This window comes from Mustela nivalis, assembly GCF_964662115.1.
Source record: "Mustela nivalis genome assembly, chromosome: 6".
In the NCBI taxonomy this organism is placed as follows: Eukaryota; Metazoa; Chordata; class Mammalia; order Carnivora; family Mustelidae; genus Mustela; species Mustela nivalis.
In genome coordinates this window covers 39,230,390-39,248,202 of record NC_139025.1, presented here as the reverse complement: position 1 = coordinate 39,248,202, position 17,813 = coordinate 39,230,390, and the positions used below count along the sequence as shown (strand labels likewise).

The following is a 17,813-nucleotide window of genomic DNA, read 5'->3' as shown; positions in this document are numbered from 1 at the left end:
GAGCCACTCAGGTGCCCCCAAACCTAGTCTTATCTGTTGTCCCAGATCTTTATTTTGTCTAAAAATTTTAAAATAAAATTTTGCCCCCTCTGAAATATCTAAAATTTTTAAAATCCATTTTATTTTAGCAGTGACTCAGAATGACAGTAACCAGATGGACTTACCTTTTTCAGTCCATTTTAGAAAACAAATGGATTGCCATTCTTTCCAAAAGTTCTGTCTTGAATGCAGATTAGTATTTTAAGTAATATTTTAATGAGCCAGTAATCAAAATAGAAAACTTTGTGGATGGTTCATAGTCAGAATCCTTGCTTGTTCTGAGCACTGAGTGAGGCATGATCAGTGCTTCAGATAGACTGGTGGTCACTTACGGATCTGTCAGTCTCATAGGAGAGATGAGAAAAATTGATTGGAAAACAACAGAGAACCATGTCGATAATACATAATTATTGCTTTACTTGCTTCAGAATAAGAGTCATAGCAGTTGACAGAGAGAAGGAAATTAAACTTGAGCTGCACCTCGAAAGATGAGAAGAACTTAGAAAGAAGGGCCTTTGATGCCAGTGAATTATTTTTCCCTCTGCCTTTCTAACCCCTGGAGTTCTCTTCTTACCATGTTCTATCTACAACCTGAGCAAGCCCTCCCCATCACACTTTGTTGTTGGGTGTCTTTCTATTCCCATTCTGTACTGTACTTTATAGAACAGCACATCTCACCATCCCACTGGGCAGGCTTGGGCTTGGGATAGGAGTCTGCAGGGAAATTAGCTATGGTAACTGAATTTTATGTTAATATAATACCAAACTGCTAATGACCTTTGCATTAATTAGAAATTTATTTAAAAATGAATGAAAGAATCATTACATTGTATTTTGGAGCATGTTTTGAAATATTTTGATTGCCAAGCCAAGTAATAATAATAGCTAATAAAATAAATGAGCTCACTCACATTCCGACCTTGTCAAAGTCCTTGGTACACAGGTGCTCAGTACATGGTTGCTGCCACCTCCACACCACTGCTACTAAGGGGGAGATGTGCAACACTGAATTTGAAGTAGCGCTGAGAGAGAGACCAGGAACCACCCTGCTGCTCTAGCTTCTGTCTTGCCCCCTCCTCATACTTTTTTGAAAACATATCAGAAAACAGATTTGAAATTATCGCTTTTGATTTTTTTCCCCGTCTTGGTAAGTTGACCATTTAGTTTTATTTCATATTGAAAACCTACCTAGAAATATCCAAGCAACTTGCTCAGTTTATCCTTTTATTTCCTTTTCTTTTTAGTTGGTGAGGGTTTTAATAAAGAGTAATTCTTTAGCTCACTCATTAACTTAACTATAGAAGTGTATGTTTTTCTTAGATTTGTTTTATCAGTATATAAAATTTTGTTTGAATTAGTTAAAATCAAAAACTAGATAAATACCAAAGAGCAATAGGACTAGTATTTACTTATTGGTCTCCTGCTAAGGACAAATGCTTCCTTTATTCTCCCTTGCCCCTGTGGATGCTGGGTTCCAGCCTGGAGCAAATATTTGCAGAGTAATTACGTGCCCTGAAACTACTGCAACAGTGGTAATGTCCACACAACCACAAGTGTAGGTCGAGGAGGGTGGTACCACAATCCAGAGTAAAATCCCGAGAGATTTTCATCCCTCTGGATTTCTTTGAATTTTTTAAAGATTTCTTTTTAACAGCTAGAGCTTGCTAGCTATGTGCACTTTTCTTAGCCTGCTTTATCTACATTTGTTAAAAGTAATACAAGTCTTAAAAAAGTCAGCAGTGCAGAACTTCTCCATCAGAAATCCCTAAATTCCTGCTTTGCTTGAGTTCCCTACTTCTTTCTGCTTGTGGCCATTTCCCAAACTGCTGTTAATTTTTCTCTATCTGCTACTGGTGCCAGGTCCACAAATAGCCATAGTATATATACCATTGTCACTAAAAACATCATGTTCCCACTTTGAGTGTACTTTTTTTTTAATGCCTTGATGCTTTTGGGGTTTTGAAAGTTGACATGAGAAGACTCTCCATCTTTAATGGGGGAGAACCCCGCTAGACAGATATATAGCATCCCCTCTCCCCTCAAGATAGGTAACCATGTTAAAGGATGACCCATTCTAACTGGAAAAAAACAATATGAGCAAAGAATCTTTAGCTATCAAATAGCTATTATTTGATATGGTATTAGTTTAATCAAAATAATGCTGACCTGTTTGAAATCAATTTCTTGTCATGAATTTTACAAGAAATAATCTTGAGTGTGGATTCTATTTATTTTTACAGGTAATAATTAAAAAGTGGTCCATTCCTTGTCCTCTGCCATTAAATTATGTAGAGCAATACTTCCAGGTAATAGTTTATATTTTGTTTCTTCCTTTTTTTTAAGCTAAAAAAGGAATCAGACTAATAATGAATTTTTTCCTAATTAATGAAAAATTAATGACTATATTGCAATTTGGAACTTTGTTTTGAAATATTTTTATTTGAAAGCCTACTAATAATAAATACATCATTTTTGTTGATGTATTCTGACTTTTAATGACTGCTGGTTTCTCTTTTTCCCCTCAATTCTCTTAAACAGATTTCAAATGCTACAGATGATTGTAAACCAAGGCTCTTTCATTTCTCCAAAGAGGTGTGTAAGTTATTAACAGATACTTTTGGTTGATTTTTCACATTTCAAGTTTTAAGAGATTTGTATAACAGGGTCTCTTAGGTCTTTGTACCTGTAACTAATTAATTTTCATGAAAGTGTTAAGTATAGGGTTGCCTACCAGAAGAATAATATTATTTAACACAGGGTGGCCCATTATGAAACAGCCACCTTTTTTTTTTTTTTTTTTTTTTTTTTTGGCATGCATTTAAAATGGAGCTTGTTTTAAATGGGCCACTGCCTAAAAGAACAGATTTACCAAATGTCTGGTCTGGCCAATAAGGTCCTCTGTGGATACAGACTTCCTGTTGCCCTCTGGACTTGTAAAGCTAAATAGCCAATTATATCAAAAACTCCTCCCCAGTGAGTAGAACCTCAGTCTGTAGCTAAACAGCCTCATCATTGGATCAGCAAGTGAGTGTTGCCAATGTATCTTCTGGCTGACATTCCAAAGTTGAAATTTATGATGCTTGGAGTAGAGACTAGAAGACCAAGTCTCCTTGCCATCTCTGGGAACCAGGATCCTGGAAGTGTCTTTAAGAGCCCCTGAGCACTGGCAGAGGAGACAGGAGCTGTGATATGGATGGATGTCTACTTTACTATTCCAGAAGAGCCCAAAGTCTTCCCGTTGCCACCAGTTTCTTCTGAAACTTCTACATTTTTTGCTTCTGTTGAAATCTAAGTCCCAGATACTAGAATCCCCTCCACTCTGGCACAACTCAATTAGTGTAGCATGTTAGTGTGCTAAGTCCTCCATGAAGAATTTTCCTTTTTTATCCTCAGTTTTTCAATAAGAAATGTCTCTCTGGTTCCATAAGGGAGATTACTACGTCCTTTACATGGTAAAGGCTATCTGCCTTAAAGATCTCTGTAGAGTAATTGACAAGCCAGGACATTGAGCAATATATTTAAAAGAAATTGTGAATTAAATTCTCATTCCCCTAATCCAGCCTCAGGAAATGCTATAGCTTTCCTTTGCAGCTCCCTTCAGATATTTTAGGAGGCATTATATTTTAAGACAGGTCTTCACTCATCTGGAGTTTTTGTCAAAGAGCCTAAAGTTGTTAGAGGGAAATCTTTTTATGGTAAAAAAGAGAAAGTAAATCATCACCATTCATTATATAAAGACAGTATTTTCACTTAGATGATAATTTTTGTTTGCTTTATAACTTCCTCTGGCTCTTAAGTATTTTAATTAAGAAAACACTTATGTTTGTGCATTTCAGTGGATCTTTAAGAATTTGTCAGTCTAGAATATATCATAATCATTCCCATTGAAACAGATCCTAGTTAAAAATGCTAAGATGTAATTAGTATTTTCGGTATTCCCTTAGATTCGGTTGGTGGTACCATGAACATGCTATAGAAGCCAGCCAAGAAATACTGTGGCTAGGACAGGAGGTCTAAACAATCAAGCAAAACATTTGTTGGTGACCATACTTGTGTCTCTCTCTTTAAAAACAAAACAAAACACCTTATTTTATAAAGAGATGATTTGTGCAAGCTGAAATAAATTTGACCAAATTGATTTTTTTTTTTTTTTGGACCTGAGTTTATTATCAATTGAAGTAGTGGCTTCACTAGAACAGCATTTAATAATTTCATCTTTTTAAATTCTTTTCCAGAGTGTTTATGCCATACCTACCATGGCTTTTTCATTTCTCTGCCATACCTCCATATTGCCAATATACTGTGAACTTCAAAGGTACCATAGGATCCTGAAATATTTTAAGTATATTAAGAACTTCTTTTTACTTAGTCTTTCAGATCAAATGACATTCTCCTTTATGAATCATTCTTTCCTATCACTGGATTCTAAGTGTTAGTTTATTTATTTGTTTTGAAGATTTTGTCTTTAAGTAAATTCTGCACCCAGTGTGGGGCTTGAACTCACAACTCTGAAACATGCCCTACAAACCGAGCCAGCCAGGTGCCCCTAAGTGTTAGTTTAAAACAAAACAAATGATATGCTGGCTTATTGAACATAATTAAAAAAAAAAAAGTAAAAAAAGAACAACTCAATATGCTAAATATGCAAATTCTCTCCGAGTTAATATATAAATTTAATGTGATCCCTATTAATATTATTAATAAAGATAACCTGAAGTTGGAAAAAAAAATAAATATCTACAGACACAAAAAAAATAAAAACAATTGAGAGTTATTTCCATCCAACTTGAGAATGTTTCCTGGAAGCATAATCTTTGCGCAGTAATTTCAAATCAGAAATTCTGATATATAGTTATTAATAAAGTAGGTCTTGAGCAATTAAGGAATCCTCTTGACAACTAGCTTGGGAGATATTTGTTTCTTTAGATATAATTCAGATCATAGTTTCTACTTTTGCCATTTTTGTCTTTTAGCCCTTCAAAGAAAAGAATGCAAAATGTAACCCATACAGCAATTGTTTTAAGTTTTCTCATTTATTTTGTATCTGCACTCTTTGGGTACCTCACTTTTTATGGTAAGTATTTTATTTAATTACCAATGACAAAAGAAATCATTCTATAGTTGATGTCACACCTGAATATAGACTTTGTTTCTGCCTTTCATTAATAAGTTAATTTGTTTAGGCTGCTAAAATTCAGTGCAGTACTGTAGTAGCTTTATGGGCTTTAAAAAAACTGATTTTCTTCCTTTTAATACATGTGGATCAAGTTCAAGATTAATAACTTCAGGGGCGCCTGGATGACTCATTCATTAAGTGTCTGCTTTCAGCTCAGGTCACAATCCCAGGATCCTGGGATCAAGCCCCGCATCGGGCTGCATGCTCGGCAGGAAGCCTACTTCTCCCTCTCTCTCTGCCGCTCCCTGCTTGTGTTACCTCTCTCGCTGTGTCTCTCTCTGTCAAATAAATAAATAAAATCTTTAAAAAAAATGATTAATAATGTCATATGAAAATTTTCTTAAACACCTAAGTAAGCTTAGGGATATTGTTGTCTTTCCACAAGAAAAAAATGTGCAATAATGATTTTATTTTTTAATTTGAGAATTCAATATGTTACACTGCAGTTCAGTTTGGGAGGTAGGGAGAATCAATCATCTTAATTTCAGAAGAACAAGTTAAGAAAGGAAAGGGTTTACACTTGGTTATGGTTATACGCTTAGGTTATGGTCGTATGCCTTCAGACTTGCTTCACACAATTTGACAATGTGCATTCCATGATGCACCATGATCTTTTCCCATAAATTCTGTAAAGGATTTTTTTAAATTCTTACAATAAAAGTAAATTTTTATTTATTTTTGGAAAATTGCCTGCTTGGTATGTGTTTTTTTCCCTGTCCAAGAAGAACCTTAAGAAAAAGTAAAACTTAGAAGTCTAGAACAAGGAAAATGTTGTAGGCTCTTTAATTTGCAAACATATTTAATTTGCAAACAAAGCCCTTATAATAGATTGCACACAGTTTGTCAATTTTTATTACATTTTTCAGCTTCTGAGTGCTTTTATAACAACTCTCCGAGTAAATGGCTGTTAAAGCTCTGGTGATATTTAGCTGTTATGACTGATTAATTTCATGGTTGATACCCTTGTGCCTGTGCTGCAGGTGTTAAACAGCCATGATTACTTCTAATGGCACTTTCCTTCTCTCCCAGAGTTTTTCCAAGTCTGACAAGTTTTTGGACAATGTTTACTTCCACAGCTACCTTTACTAAACCAGCTACCTTTCCTAATCCCATTGGAAAGAGTATGATTTTGAAATCCAACAAATGTGGTACGGAAAACTAGTCTGCCCTAAATAGCTAATGTGACCTTGAACAGGAAGGTCACCTTGTAATCTCTTCATCTCCTAATCTGTGACAGGGATAATTATGTAGAGTTGTATTGAGGAGGAAATGAGTTAAACATGCCTGATATAGTATCTGGCACATAGCAGCCTTCCACAAAGAAGAGCTACTACTGGTGGTTACTACTATTATTATCATTAGTATTGTAGTTATTTTATAACTTCAGGTGTTGAGTTTTTCAGACCTTTACTTCTCACTATCTTTAATGGAATTTAAGTTAAATATGGTAAGTCTACAGTACTATGTTTAAATATGGTCTTGGAGTTCTCAGCATATGAGAAAATTGTAATTGCTGTGTAGTCCCTTTCTTATTATCTGTGCTATTTTAACGGTAATAAAGGCTATTCATTAATTTAAATCTGCTCTTGCTTTTTATACTCATGTAGATAAGAGGAGTATAATAAAGCTCTGTGTACACCATCAGGAAAAGCTTTATTTTCAGCATGACTATGGTACCCTGCTGGATAAACTACAAAGAAATTTAAGGCAGATGGTTAAGCTTTTTTGATCATTGCTAATGAAACAGGATTCTTGAACTACATAAGCTCTAGTTTTGGTTGTTGGATTTTTAAACTTTTGCACAGACTTGAGCTCAGTAGTACTTTTCTATGTCAGTAGGATACTGTAACAGGTTCCTTGTTGGGGCTTAGCAGAAACTTAATATAACAGAATAGCTGTATATTTTTCTAAGGTAAAACTGTCACCTGGCACAAATACTTTTCTATTTAGAGATCTTTGACATTGAGAAAAAAATCCAAAAAATAGACCTCCTCCTCCTCATGGATAAATAGCTTTCTGGAAGAAACCACAAATGGCCTGCCATTCTCCAGGATTCCTGAGGAATAGTTATGTGAATGACCATGAGTTGCTGTACTAAATTGTAAGAAAGCTTAGACTGAAGGGAAAGTAGAGAAAGGATAGCCACTAATACATCTATTGAGCTAAAATTTATTCCATGAGTGCCCAGGATATTGTATACATTGCTTAATTGAACCCTTAGAGGTTCACATAGGGTGAGTGGTTCGGCTGGCCAGATACCTGCAGCTAATGAATAACGAGCTGCAATTTGAATCCAGTTCTGACCTTTCTCCAGAGTCAGTGCTTTTATTACCATGTTGCCTCATAGGGAATTACACTGTAGAACCTAGATTTCCTTCATCCCTTCATCATTCCTTCATTTCATAACAAGTTTTAGTTAGTGAGCTTTTGAAGAACCTGGCTCACTTAAGCTACAGGCATATCTGTGTATCTTTATCTGCCTACCTACCTGCCTACCTACATACCTACCTGCCTGTCTGTATACCTGCCCACCTGTTGTTACGTGAACACATAAGTAGGTGATAGATTAAAAAGAATGATATAAAAGTAATTCTCCTCCAGAGACACACAAAGATTCAGCTAGGGTGCCTGGGTGGCTCAGTCAGTTAAACATCTGCTTTCAGCTCAGGTCATGATCTCAGAATCCTGGGAATGAGTTCCACATCAGGCTCCCTGGTCAGCAGGCTGCTGAGCAGAGAGCCTGCTTCTCCCTCTCCCTCTGCTGCTCCCCCTGCTTGTGCTCTCTTGCATGCTTGCTCTCTCTCTCTCTCTCTCTCAAATAAATAAATAAATAAATAAAATCTTCAAAAAAAGATTTATAGGATTCAGATACTGATTTTGCTGTTTACATTAGCTTGTGGGGGGTTAATTATATTTGAGGAGCATCTTTTATGGTATATTTCTATCGAGATAACAGTAGCCATCAGTCTTATGGAAAAAAAATGTTGATTGAACAATTATCAAAAGGGCTAGTAGTCATAAGTTGAGGCCTTCCAACTCATTTCGTAAATGAGCAGCTGAAGCCCAAAGAAGTGAAGTGACCTGTCAGTCACACACTTAGTAGCATGTCTCCTGAATACGAATCCAGTGATCTTTCTGCTACTCTCTGGTAATCTTTATGAACTTCATATGGTTTGACAATGTGTCTTACACAGGACAGCCTCCTGACTTAATGGCATACATAACTTGAAGAGATCACCGTCAGATCCTTACTGAGATTTATAGGGATTTATCTGAATTCAGGGAAGTGTGTTGTACTCTATCCCTTACATATGTTAAGGCTCAGCTAAGAACACAGAATTGACTGTCTCAGACCTGGGAAAGTAGAAAGTGGATATGTAACAGATAGTTTGAATTTATAATAAATCTAGTTCTTCAGGCTTCTGAAGCTGCTTAGGATCCTTTTATCCCATGCTTGGTTAATATCTCAATTTTGTCAGACTACAGGGGCCTATACGTATCTAGATTAATAATACTGGCTCTTTATGGATGTTAAGGTATTATAAGTTGAGGGAGAAGAAGTGTTCCTCTGGGGAACCAAGCCAATGCCCAAATGTTACATCATAATCAGACCGTTTTAAAAGTCTACAAAATTGTTAAGCAATCTGTGTTAATAGCTCATTTTCATGATTCAGAAAGTGGAAATAAAAGTTTACCGTGTTTTTTCAAAGGCTCACAGATATCTCAGATTTGGAAACAAGAACCCAGCTTTCTTGGCTTTTCTTAATCTCTTAGTCCACTAGTCTCACATCATGAGTTCATTGATATGTTAGACAATTCATTTCTCTCCCATTTTCTTTATCACTGGTCTAGTTCAGTTTCTCCTTACCTCCCAGTGATTATGACAGTATCCTCCTAACTGTTATTTCTGTTTTGGGTATCTTTTTCTTCATGCTTAGTTCAGATCATAATACACCAGTCTTTATAAGTCATTGCGTCTCTGTGGCCCACTTCATAGGGTTTACCTATGAAGAGCTCTGCTTCTGGGTCTTAAATGCCTTTTCTGGACATTATCACCCACTACTGTCTGCTCTACAGCACGTCCTACTTCAGCCTTTGTAGTAGCATTGGGTACTCATTTTCTCAGCTACGTATTCTCTTTGCTACATTAGGGCTTCTGCCTGTGCTCTTCTTGCTCTGAGACAAAATCTCTGTCCCCACACATACATTATCTCATTTACTGCTCTCAGTAATCCACAGGTCAAAATATTATTTTCCCCATTTTACAGATGTACTGAGTACCAAGATACTCAGAGAAGTTAAGGTGATAGCAAGTAGAGGAATTTGAACATTAATTTGTGTAGTCCCAGAATTCAGGGCCCTCTGCCTTCCTGCCATTCTCTAAATCATGAAGATTCTCCCCAAGCCTCCCGGGATTGCCTCCTTGCTCATCCCCAAGTCACTGTTACCTTTCCCGATTCAGAATCACCGTAGCTCTTTGTTTAGAATGCCTACTGCCGCTTATGTGTACATCTGTGTTTATCCATTTTCTATTCTATGGGTGTGTCCATCTTATTGTGATGTTATATTTTAGATCCTTGTTTTTTATTTCCTCCAGAGCATCTTTTCTGATATCTATTACTCTCAAATTTTAAAAGCACCATTCCATTTTAAGTACAAACTGATCTTTCCCTGCAAGGTAGGATATGGAGTGGTCTTGAGAGTGCTCACTCTTCATGCCCCTTGTCTACCTGGGGGTGCAGAACACATTGTGAAACTGGAGGAACAGCACAGAGCAAAGCACGGTCAGCGTGTACACACTCTCTCCCTGATTACCACACTGGCTCTCCGAGTAAGCCGTTTCCCTACAACTATGTTTTCTTTTCTTTTTTTTGTTAAGATTTTATTTATGTACTTGACAGGCAGAGATCACAAGTAGGCAGAGAGAGAGAGAGAGAGAGAGAGGTGGAAGCAGGCTCCCTGCTGAGCAGAGAGCCAGATGCTGGGCTTGATCCCAGGACCCTGGGATCACGACCTGAGCTGAAAGCAGAGGCTTTAACCCACTGAGCCACCCAGGTGCCCCTACAACTACATTTTCTTAGGGAAGAGGAATCTACAGATGAAATGTTGGTGGAGCAGCAGCATGCACAGAAATGTAGATTCTAGAAAACATTGCGGTATTGAGGAAAACGTATTGACTTTTGTGCCAAAAAAAAAAAAAAAAAAGTGGGGCGTCTAGCTCTGAGAGCTCTTCCCCTTTGTGTGGTGTGATCTTGGACAGTCAGTGAATATTTCTTAGCCTAGCTATCTGTCTTATTGTTATCGGAAGGGAACACATCATACACTTTCAGTAATACATGTGAAAGCACCTTACAAGACAAACTTAAATGTTCAGAACCTTCAGATAACGGAAGAGTTCTAAAGAGATATTTATATAAAAATATGTTCATCGTCATAATTTTAGAGGTCCTACCTATGCTGGTTTCTAGTTTAACTGAAAGATAAGATTGTAATTTTCAAGAAGATATTTAACTTATGTCTCTGTGTTTCAGATAGGATAGGAGAAAGGCCAGAGATGGATTTGGTACTGGGAATCCAACATTTGTTAAGATCTGTTTGTGCAAGAAAAATAATTTTGCTGAAATTGACATCTTAGTGGTTTATAATGTGGTCTTTATTATTTTTTTATTTTACAGACAAAGTGGCGTCAGAATTACTGCAAGGTTATAGCACATACTTGCCCCATGATGTTGTTGTCATGACTGTGAAGTTATGCATACTATTTGCTGTGCTTTTGACAGTCCCTCTAATCCACTTCCCTGTAAGTATCCTTAAAGGGCTTGTTGCTTAATGTAGCAGCTCTCTAATATGGCAACACTAATTCTTTGCAGACTAGAGTGTTTGAATCACATCTAGCTCTTGTGTATCTTATTCATTTGTCAAGTAATTGATCAAAGACCTCATACTTGCATATGGCCCCATGAAAGCACAGAAGTAACAGTGAACCACTAAGCTGATTTGTGCTTTTTGAGATTTAGTTTAGATTTACGCTCTCCCACAGCATTGTTTCCAATTTAGAGACTATGGTTCTTCTAAAGTTTCAGGTTTTCCCCCCTCTTTAATTCTGTATTCTGTTTTCAAAAGAATGTGCATGAAGAGGCAAAAGTCAAGTCAGCAAAAATAAGCTCCTTCTGGTTTATTGCAGATTTGTTTTCACATAGACATTTTAATTTAATCTTAGTCAAAATATTTTATTTACTTGAGAATTATAATGAAGGGGCAGAACAGATCTTCCTTCTGCATTTAGTTGCCATATGTAAGAATCTTAAGAATTTCTGAGAAAATGGAAACAGAGGCTTTAGGTATGAATGGGTATGAATGGTGCTGCATGAATGTCTCGAACCCCTAAACACTGAGCTCCCTAATAACTGGGCCCTCGAGATCTTTGGCCCACTACCTGTATGGACTGCTCTGCCAGGCGTGCCTCAGTGGGGGTTGGGGTGGCAAATGAACATTGGTGTGATGCGAGACTGTCGGCTGACCACTTTGGCAATGGGGAGTATGAACTAGTTTTTATATTTATATGCTATAAAACAGATAATATAAAATAAAGTAATAAATGGTGTTTCTTTCCCATAGCATGATTTCTTTTTCTATTTTAACCTTTTGTTCTTCTCTGTGTGAATTTAATGAAAATGATTCTCTGAGATTTCATCACATAATGTTGTTGTTGGTCATTTTGAAAAGTATGCAACTTAGAGAAATTGAATATGAACATTTCTTCAAGAATTAAAATATTTTTTATGAAGCGCACACAGTTATATTTCTTAGTTCATGTGTCATAAATACTTTATAATAATAGTTTATGTTATATTTTTAAAATCTAAGTGGTGCAGGGAACAAGAATGTCACGATTACTGTACTATACCGGTGTTTCCCTAAGCAAGTATTTTGGCTCTGACACTTTTTCTTTGCTTAAATCTGTTTCTTTTTCTGTTATACAGGCACGTAAAGCTTTAATGATGATATTGTTCTCCAACTTTCCATTCTCATGGATTCGCCATTCTTTGATCACTCTAGCACTCAATATTATCATTGTTTTGCTTGCATTATATGTTCCTGACATTAAGAATGTATTTGGTATAGTTGGTAAGTTTTCTATTTCAAAAAATCCCATGGAACAGACTGGATAACATTGTCATCCAGCCTCACATCTGAATCTGGCAATAACTTATTTTATTTTTTCCTCCTGTTCAAAGGTTCCAGTACATCAACATGTCTGATTTTTGTATTCCCAGGACTATTTTATCTTAAACTTAGCAGAGAGGATTTTCTCTCAAGGAAAAAGCTTGGGGTAGGTTAGCTTTTATTTATTTTTTTTTAAGAATTCTATTTTGAGAAATAATTCATCATTTTATAACTACTTTATTTACATTAAGGAAGTTAATATATTTTGAACTGTAATATACTTTATTGGAGAAGGTAGAGGTTTAAAATACTCTTAATTGTTCTTTATCTTTTTATTTCCACAGGCTTTTGTTTTGCTCATCTTTGGAATTTTGGTTGGGAATTTTAGTTTAGCACTAATCATTTTTAATTGGATTAATAAATGAAAGAAATATTTTCCTCTTCTTATGAAGAATAATTTACCTCTGTATGCAAAAAAGGAATAATTCTGGAGACCCCTTGGATAAATCCTTTTTATATGGGTAAACATTTTTGTAAACATTATTATCAGAAAAGCAGAACAAAGTGGGAATATGTAGGGGAAAGTTGCTTTATAACAGTTTTAATTAAAATAAGAAATACAAAATGTTCTTCAGTATACTAAGTCAATCTTTGGGTTTTTTTTTTAATTAATAGATTTTGTTTTTTAGGGTAGATTGAATGTTTGCAGAACTATTGAACAGAATGTACAGAGTTCTTCTATATCCCCTCGCCACCAGTACACCCATAGTTTCCTCTATTATTGACATCTTGCCTTTCTCTGATACATTTGTTACACTTGAGGAGCCAATATTGATGCAGTATTATTAACTAAAGTACATAGCTTACCTTAGAGTTCACTATTGATGCAGGTATCAGCAATCACTGATCTCTTGAGTGACTTCATAGAAACTATGAGCCTTTCGCTGTGAGCCTTTTCTAGAGTGTCATATAGTTGGAATTATTTATTATCTAACCTTTCAGGCTGGCTTCTTTCTCTTAACAAAATGCAGTTAAGTTTCCTCCATGCATTTTCATATAACTCGTTTCTTTTTATCATTGGAAAATACTCCATTTTATAGATGTGCCAGTTTGTTTTCTCATTCACCTGTTGAAGGACCTCTTGGTTGCTTTCAAAGTTCTGAATAAAGCTGCTATCAATATGTGTGTGCAGGTTTTTGCGTGAATGTAAATTTCAGCTCATTTGGGTCAGTACCAAAGAGCACAATGCTGCATCAAATGGTAAGAATATGTTTAGTCTTATAAGAAACTGCCAAACTGCCTTCCAAACTGCCTGTAATATATTACATTCCTGACAGCAATGAATGAAAGTTCCTGTTCCATATCCTCGCCCGCATTTGGTGTTGTCAGTGGTTTGGAATTTTGCCATTCTAATGGCTGTATAGTTGTATCTCATTGTTGTTTCAATTTGCATTTCCCTAATGACATATGATGTTGGGAGTCTTTTCATATGCTTATTTGCCATCTGTATATTTTCTTTGGTGAGGTTCAGTTCTTTCATCCATTTTTTAAATTGGATTGTTTTCTCATTATTGAGTTTTATGCATTCTTTGTGTATTTCAGATACCAGTCCTTTAGCAGATAATGTGTTTTGCAAAGACTCTCTCCCAGTCTGCGGGTTGTCTTTTCCATTCTCTCAACAGTGTTTATGGCAGAGCAGAAGTTTTTAATGTTATTAAATATACTGGGTCAGTCTTTCATTTGCTTGTTTGTTTTTTAAGAAATCAGCATATTGAGCTTATATACAAAATTGAATGTTAGCTGTGCGTAATGTTGTCAGCATTAATCACTAATAACAAAACAGTGAAATTATTTCATTTGGTATTTTGCCCTGCCTCCAAATCTTCTCTAAGAAACTTTTGTGATTTTCCTCTTGTTCATTGTGAGATAGAGCTGTGATGATTGGCTGTGGATTTGGAACTTCTCTGAGCTTTCTCATTTGTCACGAAAACATGTGACTTTCTACTTGGCAAACAGAGACAGATAGTGATGATTTATATCATATTTTCTGTGGAGGTTATAAATCATTGTTTCCCATTGATGTGGCCTTTTTTTTCTGGTTGGAAACCAGAAGCTAGATCTCTCCTCCCCGTGAGTGTTCTATGTAAAGGGCACCTTGTTAGCAGCCTACCAAAGCCAGGGTGTATCAGTAAAAATGTAATTCTACCCCTGTGTACATACATGTAAAGTAAGGAATTGCATGCAAAGTACAATTTGCATGTATGGAAATACCCACTTTTGCAGGTGCCCCCTTGCTTCCCACTGAGGAAATGGGCTGAAAAATTGACAACTGACCTTCTCTTTTGAGTTAAGATAATTCTTTGGCAACTTGGGATCAGCGTAATATAATGGGAAAAGTCCAGGTTTGGGGGGTTACAAAGACTTAGATTCAAATCTCAGTGAGTTTAGGCAAAGTACTTAACCTCTCTAAGCCTCCACTTTCACATACGTATTAAATAGAGTTAATACCAATTATACAGGGTTGTGTTGAGAAGATTAAATGACCTTGTATAAATTAGGTGCAGACCAAGACAGGCTCTTTTAAGAGAGCCTCATCTGGACCAGTAAAACAAATTTGCTTTCAATCAGCGATGTGGAATTTCTTCATCTTCCATCTTGCAGAGCTAATATGTTTAGAATCTTGCTCTAGCCTTCATCCACAGGGGAACTGGCCCCACGTGCACTCTTTGTAGTGTTTCCCCACAGTTCTGCCCCCACTGTACTCTTTTACTAATATCTTCCTGAAACTGGACACTTAGCCTGGTCCCAGGGGCTTAGCCAGGCGTGGCTTACCATGTGGCTTCAGGTCAGCCAGAGCCCATCAATCTGATAAGCTAATTCTTGTACCCTCTTTTTCTTTATGAAATTATAGATCCCAATACAAATAGGTGTTCAGCTGCTTACATAAATCTAATTCCAGTAATACCAAAATAACCCTAAATCTGCAACAGATGCAAGGATGCCCCCTGGGGCAAATGTTAAGTGTGATGACAGCTGGGCATCAGTTAATACATTTGTCACCTGCTCATGGGGTAGGATCATGAGAGGTTTGGCAAAGGGACAAGTAACCTATTGAACACCCTGCGTAAAAATTAGTTAATATCAAGAGAAATTGTTTGTGGAAGAGTTTTTTTATTATTATTATTTCACTTTAATATTCTGCCTTATCTAGTTGCCTATTTGGAGTCACAGCTCCCCAAGAGTTTGGAGGAAACTAATAAGATGGCAGGTAAGAGCAGTGCCCCCTTCACCAGGATTACCAAAAAACCTTGTTTAAGTACTCCGCTGCATTTTTCCTGGGAAATATAGGCCCTTGCATTATGGGCTTAATGTTCATAATTTATTAGGTAAGAACTATTTAAAATAAAACTAAGTAAAGCACAAAATACATACTTTGCTAACACTTGGAGGCTTGTTTGCTAAATTAAAAGACGAAGTGCTGAGAATATAAATTACTTTCATATGTTGAGGGTGAATGTTTAAATTGTACCTTTTTTTAACAGAATGTTTACTCATGAGCTTAGCATTTAAATGGTTAAAACAAGCCTTTGAAGTTAACACTCCATTAAGATGAATGGGGGTAATTCACACCTCTGCTGGTGCTGTATTATTTCAGTCTGGCTGCGGAGAAAACAAGACAGGAGTAAGTTGATTTACTGTGTGAAGGGCCCTTTAAACACCCAAGGTCTGGAAATTGTGTGTGTGTGTGTGTGTGTTTCCTTTCCATCTAGAAGCAGAATTGAAATGCCGCACAATCTAGGTATAGAGCTGCAGTCTAGAAACTACCATAGATTCCTCCCTGTGGCAATTTCTAATAGGCATTTGGCGGGTAGCAAGTTACCAGATCAGCCCAAACTCTCCGGCTTTATTTGCTCCTGTTTCTTCTACCATGACACCTTTCAAATACAAGTTTAGTATCCTGGTAAATTCACCAGTGGAAAAGCAGAAGCTTACCATCCATTTTCAGATAACCTTTACACATGCCTTTGAATGGATTACGAGCTAATCATTGGCCTTCATGTGCTTCTAGAAACTTTTTCACTTTTGTAAAATCTCATGTTCTGTATTTGCCTACATATACGGCATCCACCTTTAAGAACAGTTTGGGGGGTGATCTCTGAAGTGAACAGAGATCAGTTGGGAAAGATTCATTCCTTTTCCGCATGACCTTTGCACTGGTACTATTTTGTATTTGAAATGTGTATTCCCCCCATTTCCTGGAAGTGCTATAGGCATTTGACCCTGAAATGATTCATTTTTGGAGCCTAAGAATAAGGTTCTGTGAGCACAAATGAAATGGTAAGCATTACATGAGATGTTAATGAATTTGAAAGATCTCTTTTGAAGATAAATGGATTTTTCTCTTCTCCATTCCTGTCCTTTGTATTTGCAGGATCAGGTTACTAGATAATCTGTGGGTAGCGGGGTGTGGAGTTTCTAGTTTCTAGTGCTGACATTGCCAGTACCGTATGGAGAGATGAGGAGTAGATGCGAGAAACAAAAGAACTCAAAACAATTGATTTTAACCTGATTTTCTTCTTGGCATGTTGACAGTACTCCGTGGCTATATTAGAATTAGCCCTAATGAAAAAAAGACCTTGTTTCCTGCCAATAACTCTGCCTAGATTTTGGGTGTCATAATTTTTGGTCTTAGAACTTCTCAGAATCTTTTACAGTACTGAGAAAAATTTTTTTAATTAAACACACCATTTATTCATTTTTCTACCATTATCCTCCTATAGTCGTCTCACAATGAAGAGGGGGGAAAATAGGAAAACAAAATTTTGGTGAAGGATAAGTACAGATATTATAGATGTGGTTTCCTTGTTGCAGTCAGAATTGTTTCTGTTTCTCACTCTTCGTGAACAGTCTGATCTGTGTTTTTACGGTCCTCATGATCCACTGTCCTAGCTTGTGAAGCTGTCAATCAAGGTGAACAATTTTGAGAAGCAGGAAGACTCATCTTGGCTGATGGCCAGATGGACAGGTGGAAGTGAAAGGTTTGTTCGCCTGTGGGACAAAGGAAAGGGGTGGAGAGGGAAATTGAGTTGTCAGGGGGGCAAAAAAAGATGATTAAAAGACATGGTTATATGGAATGGTATAAGGGAAAAAAGACTTGCAGAAAATTGTTTCTCATTTGTTTAAATGTATATGTGTTTTATCTTTTATCAGTTAGTGGACTGATGCACAACACAAGCAAAGGGACTGGCTAATTTACTGAACAAGTGTTTATTGAGCACATAGTATGCACTAGAGTTGTACCTAGTCCTAAAGTTGTGAGGTTAAATAGGACACCTGAATTTCTTACCTGAAAAAACCTCAGATAAAACTTGGAATTTTCTCATTGAACCTTTTTCAGATGGACTTGATGAATGAGACTGCTTAACTCAAA

At 36.6% G+C, this 17,813-nt stretch overlaps 1 protein-coding gene across 4 annotated transcripts in view; it reads left to right on the top strand.

The window, feature by feature from the left end:
- Nucleotides 1–17,813, top strand: part of SLC38A6 (solute carrier family 38 member 6) — an 80,103-nt gene that overhangs the window by 50,014 nt on the left and 12,276 nt on the right. For 3 of the 4 annotated variants that reach the window (XM_082734951.1, XM_082734948.1, XM_082734950.1), the window contains 8 exons: nucleotides 2,280–2,345; nucleotides 2,578–2,631; nucleotides 4,275–4,354; nucleotides 5,013–5,113; nucleotides 10,891–11,015; nucleotides 12,199–12,343; nucleotides 12,454–12,548; nucleotides 15,594–15,650. In XM_082734951.1, the coding sequence (XP_082591077.1) occupies nucleotides 2,280–2,345; nucleotides 2,578–2,631; nucleotides 4,275–4,354; nucleotides 5,013–5,113; nucleotides 10,891–11,015; nucleotides 12,199–12,343; nucleotides 12,454–12,548; nucleotides 15,594–15,650 (723 nt within the window). Of the gene's footprint in view, nucleotides 1–2,279; nucleotides 2,346–2,577; nucleotides 2,632–4,274; nucleotides 4,355–5,012; nucleotides 5,114–10,890; nucleotides 11,016–12,198; nucleotides 12,344–12,453; nucleotides 12,549–12,726; nucleotides 13,564–15,593; nucleotides 15,651–17,813 lie in introns of those variants that run through there. The other variant, XM_082734949.1, reaches the window with a different exon arrangement.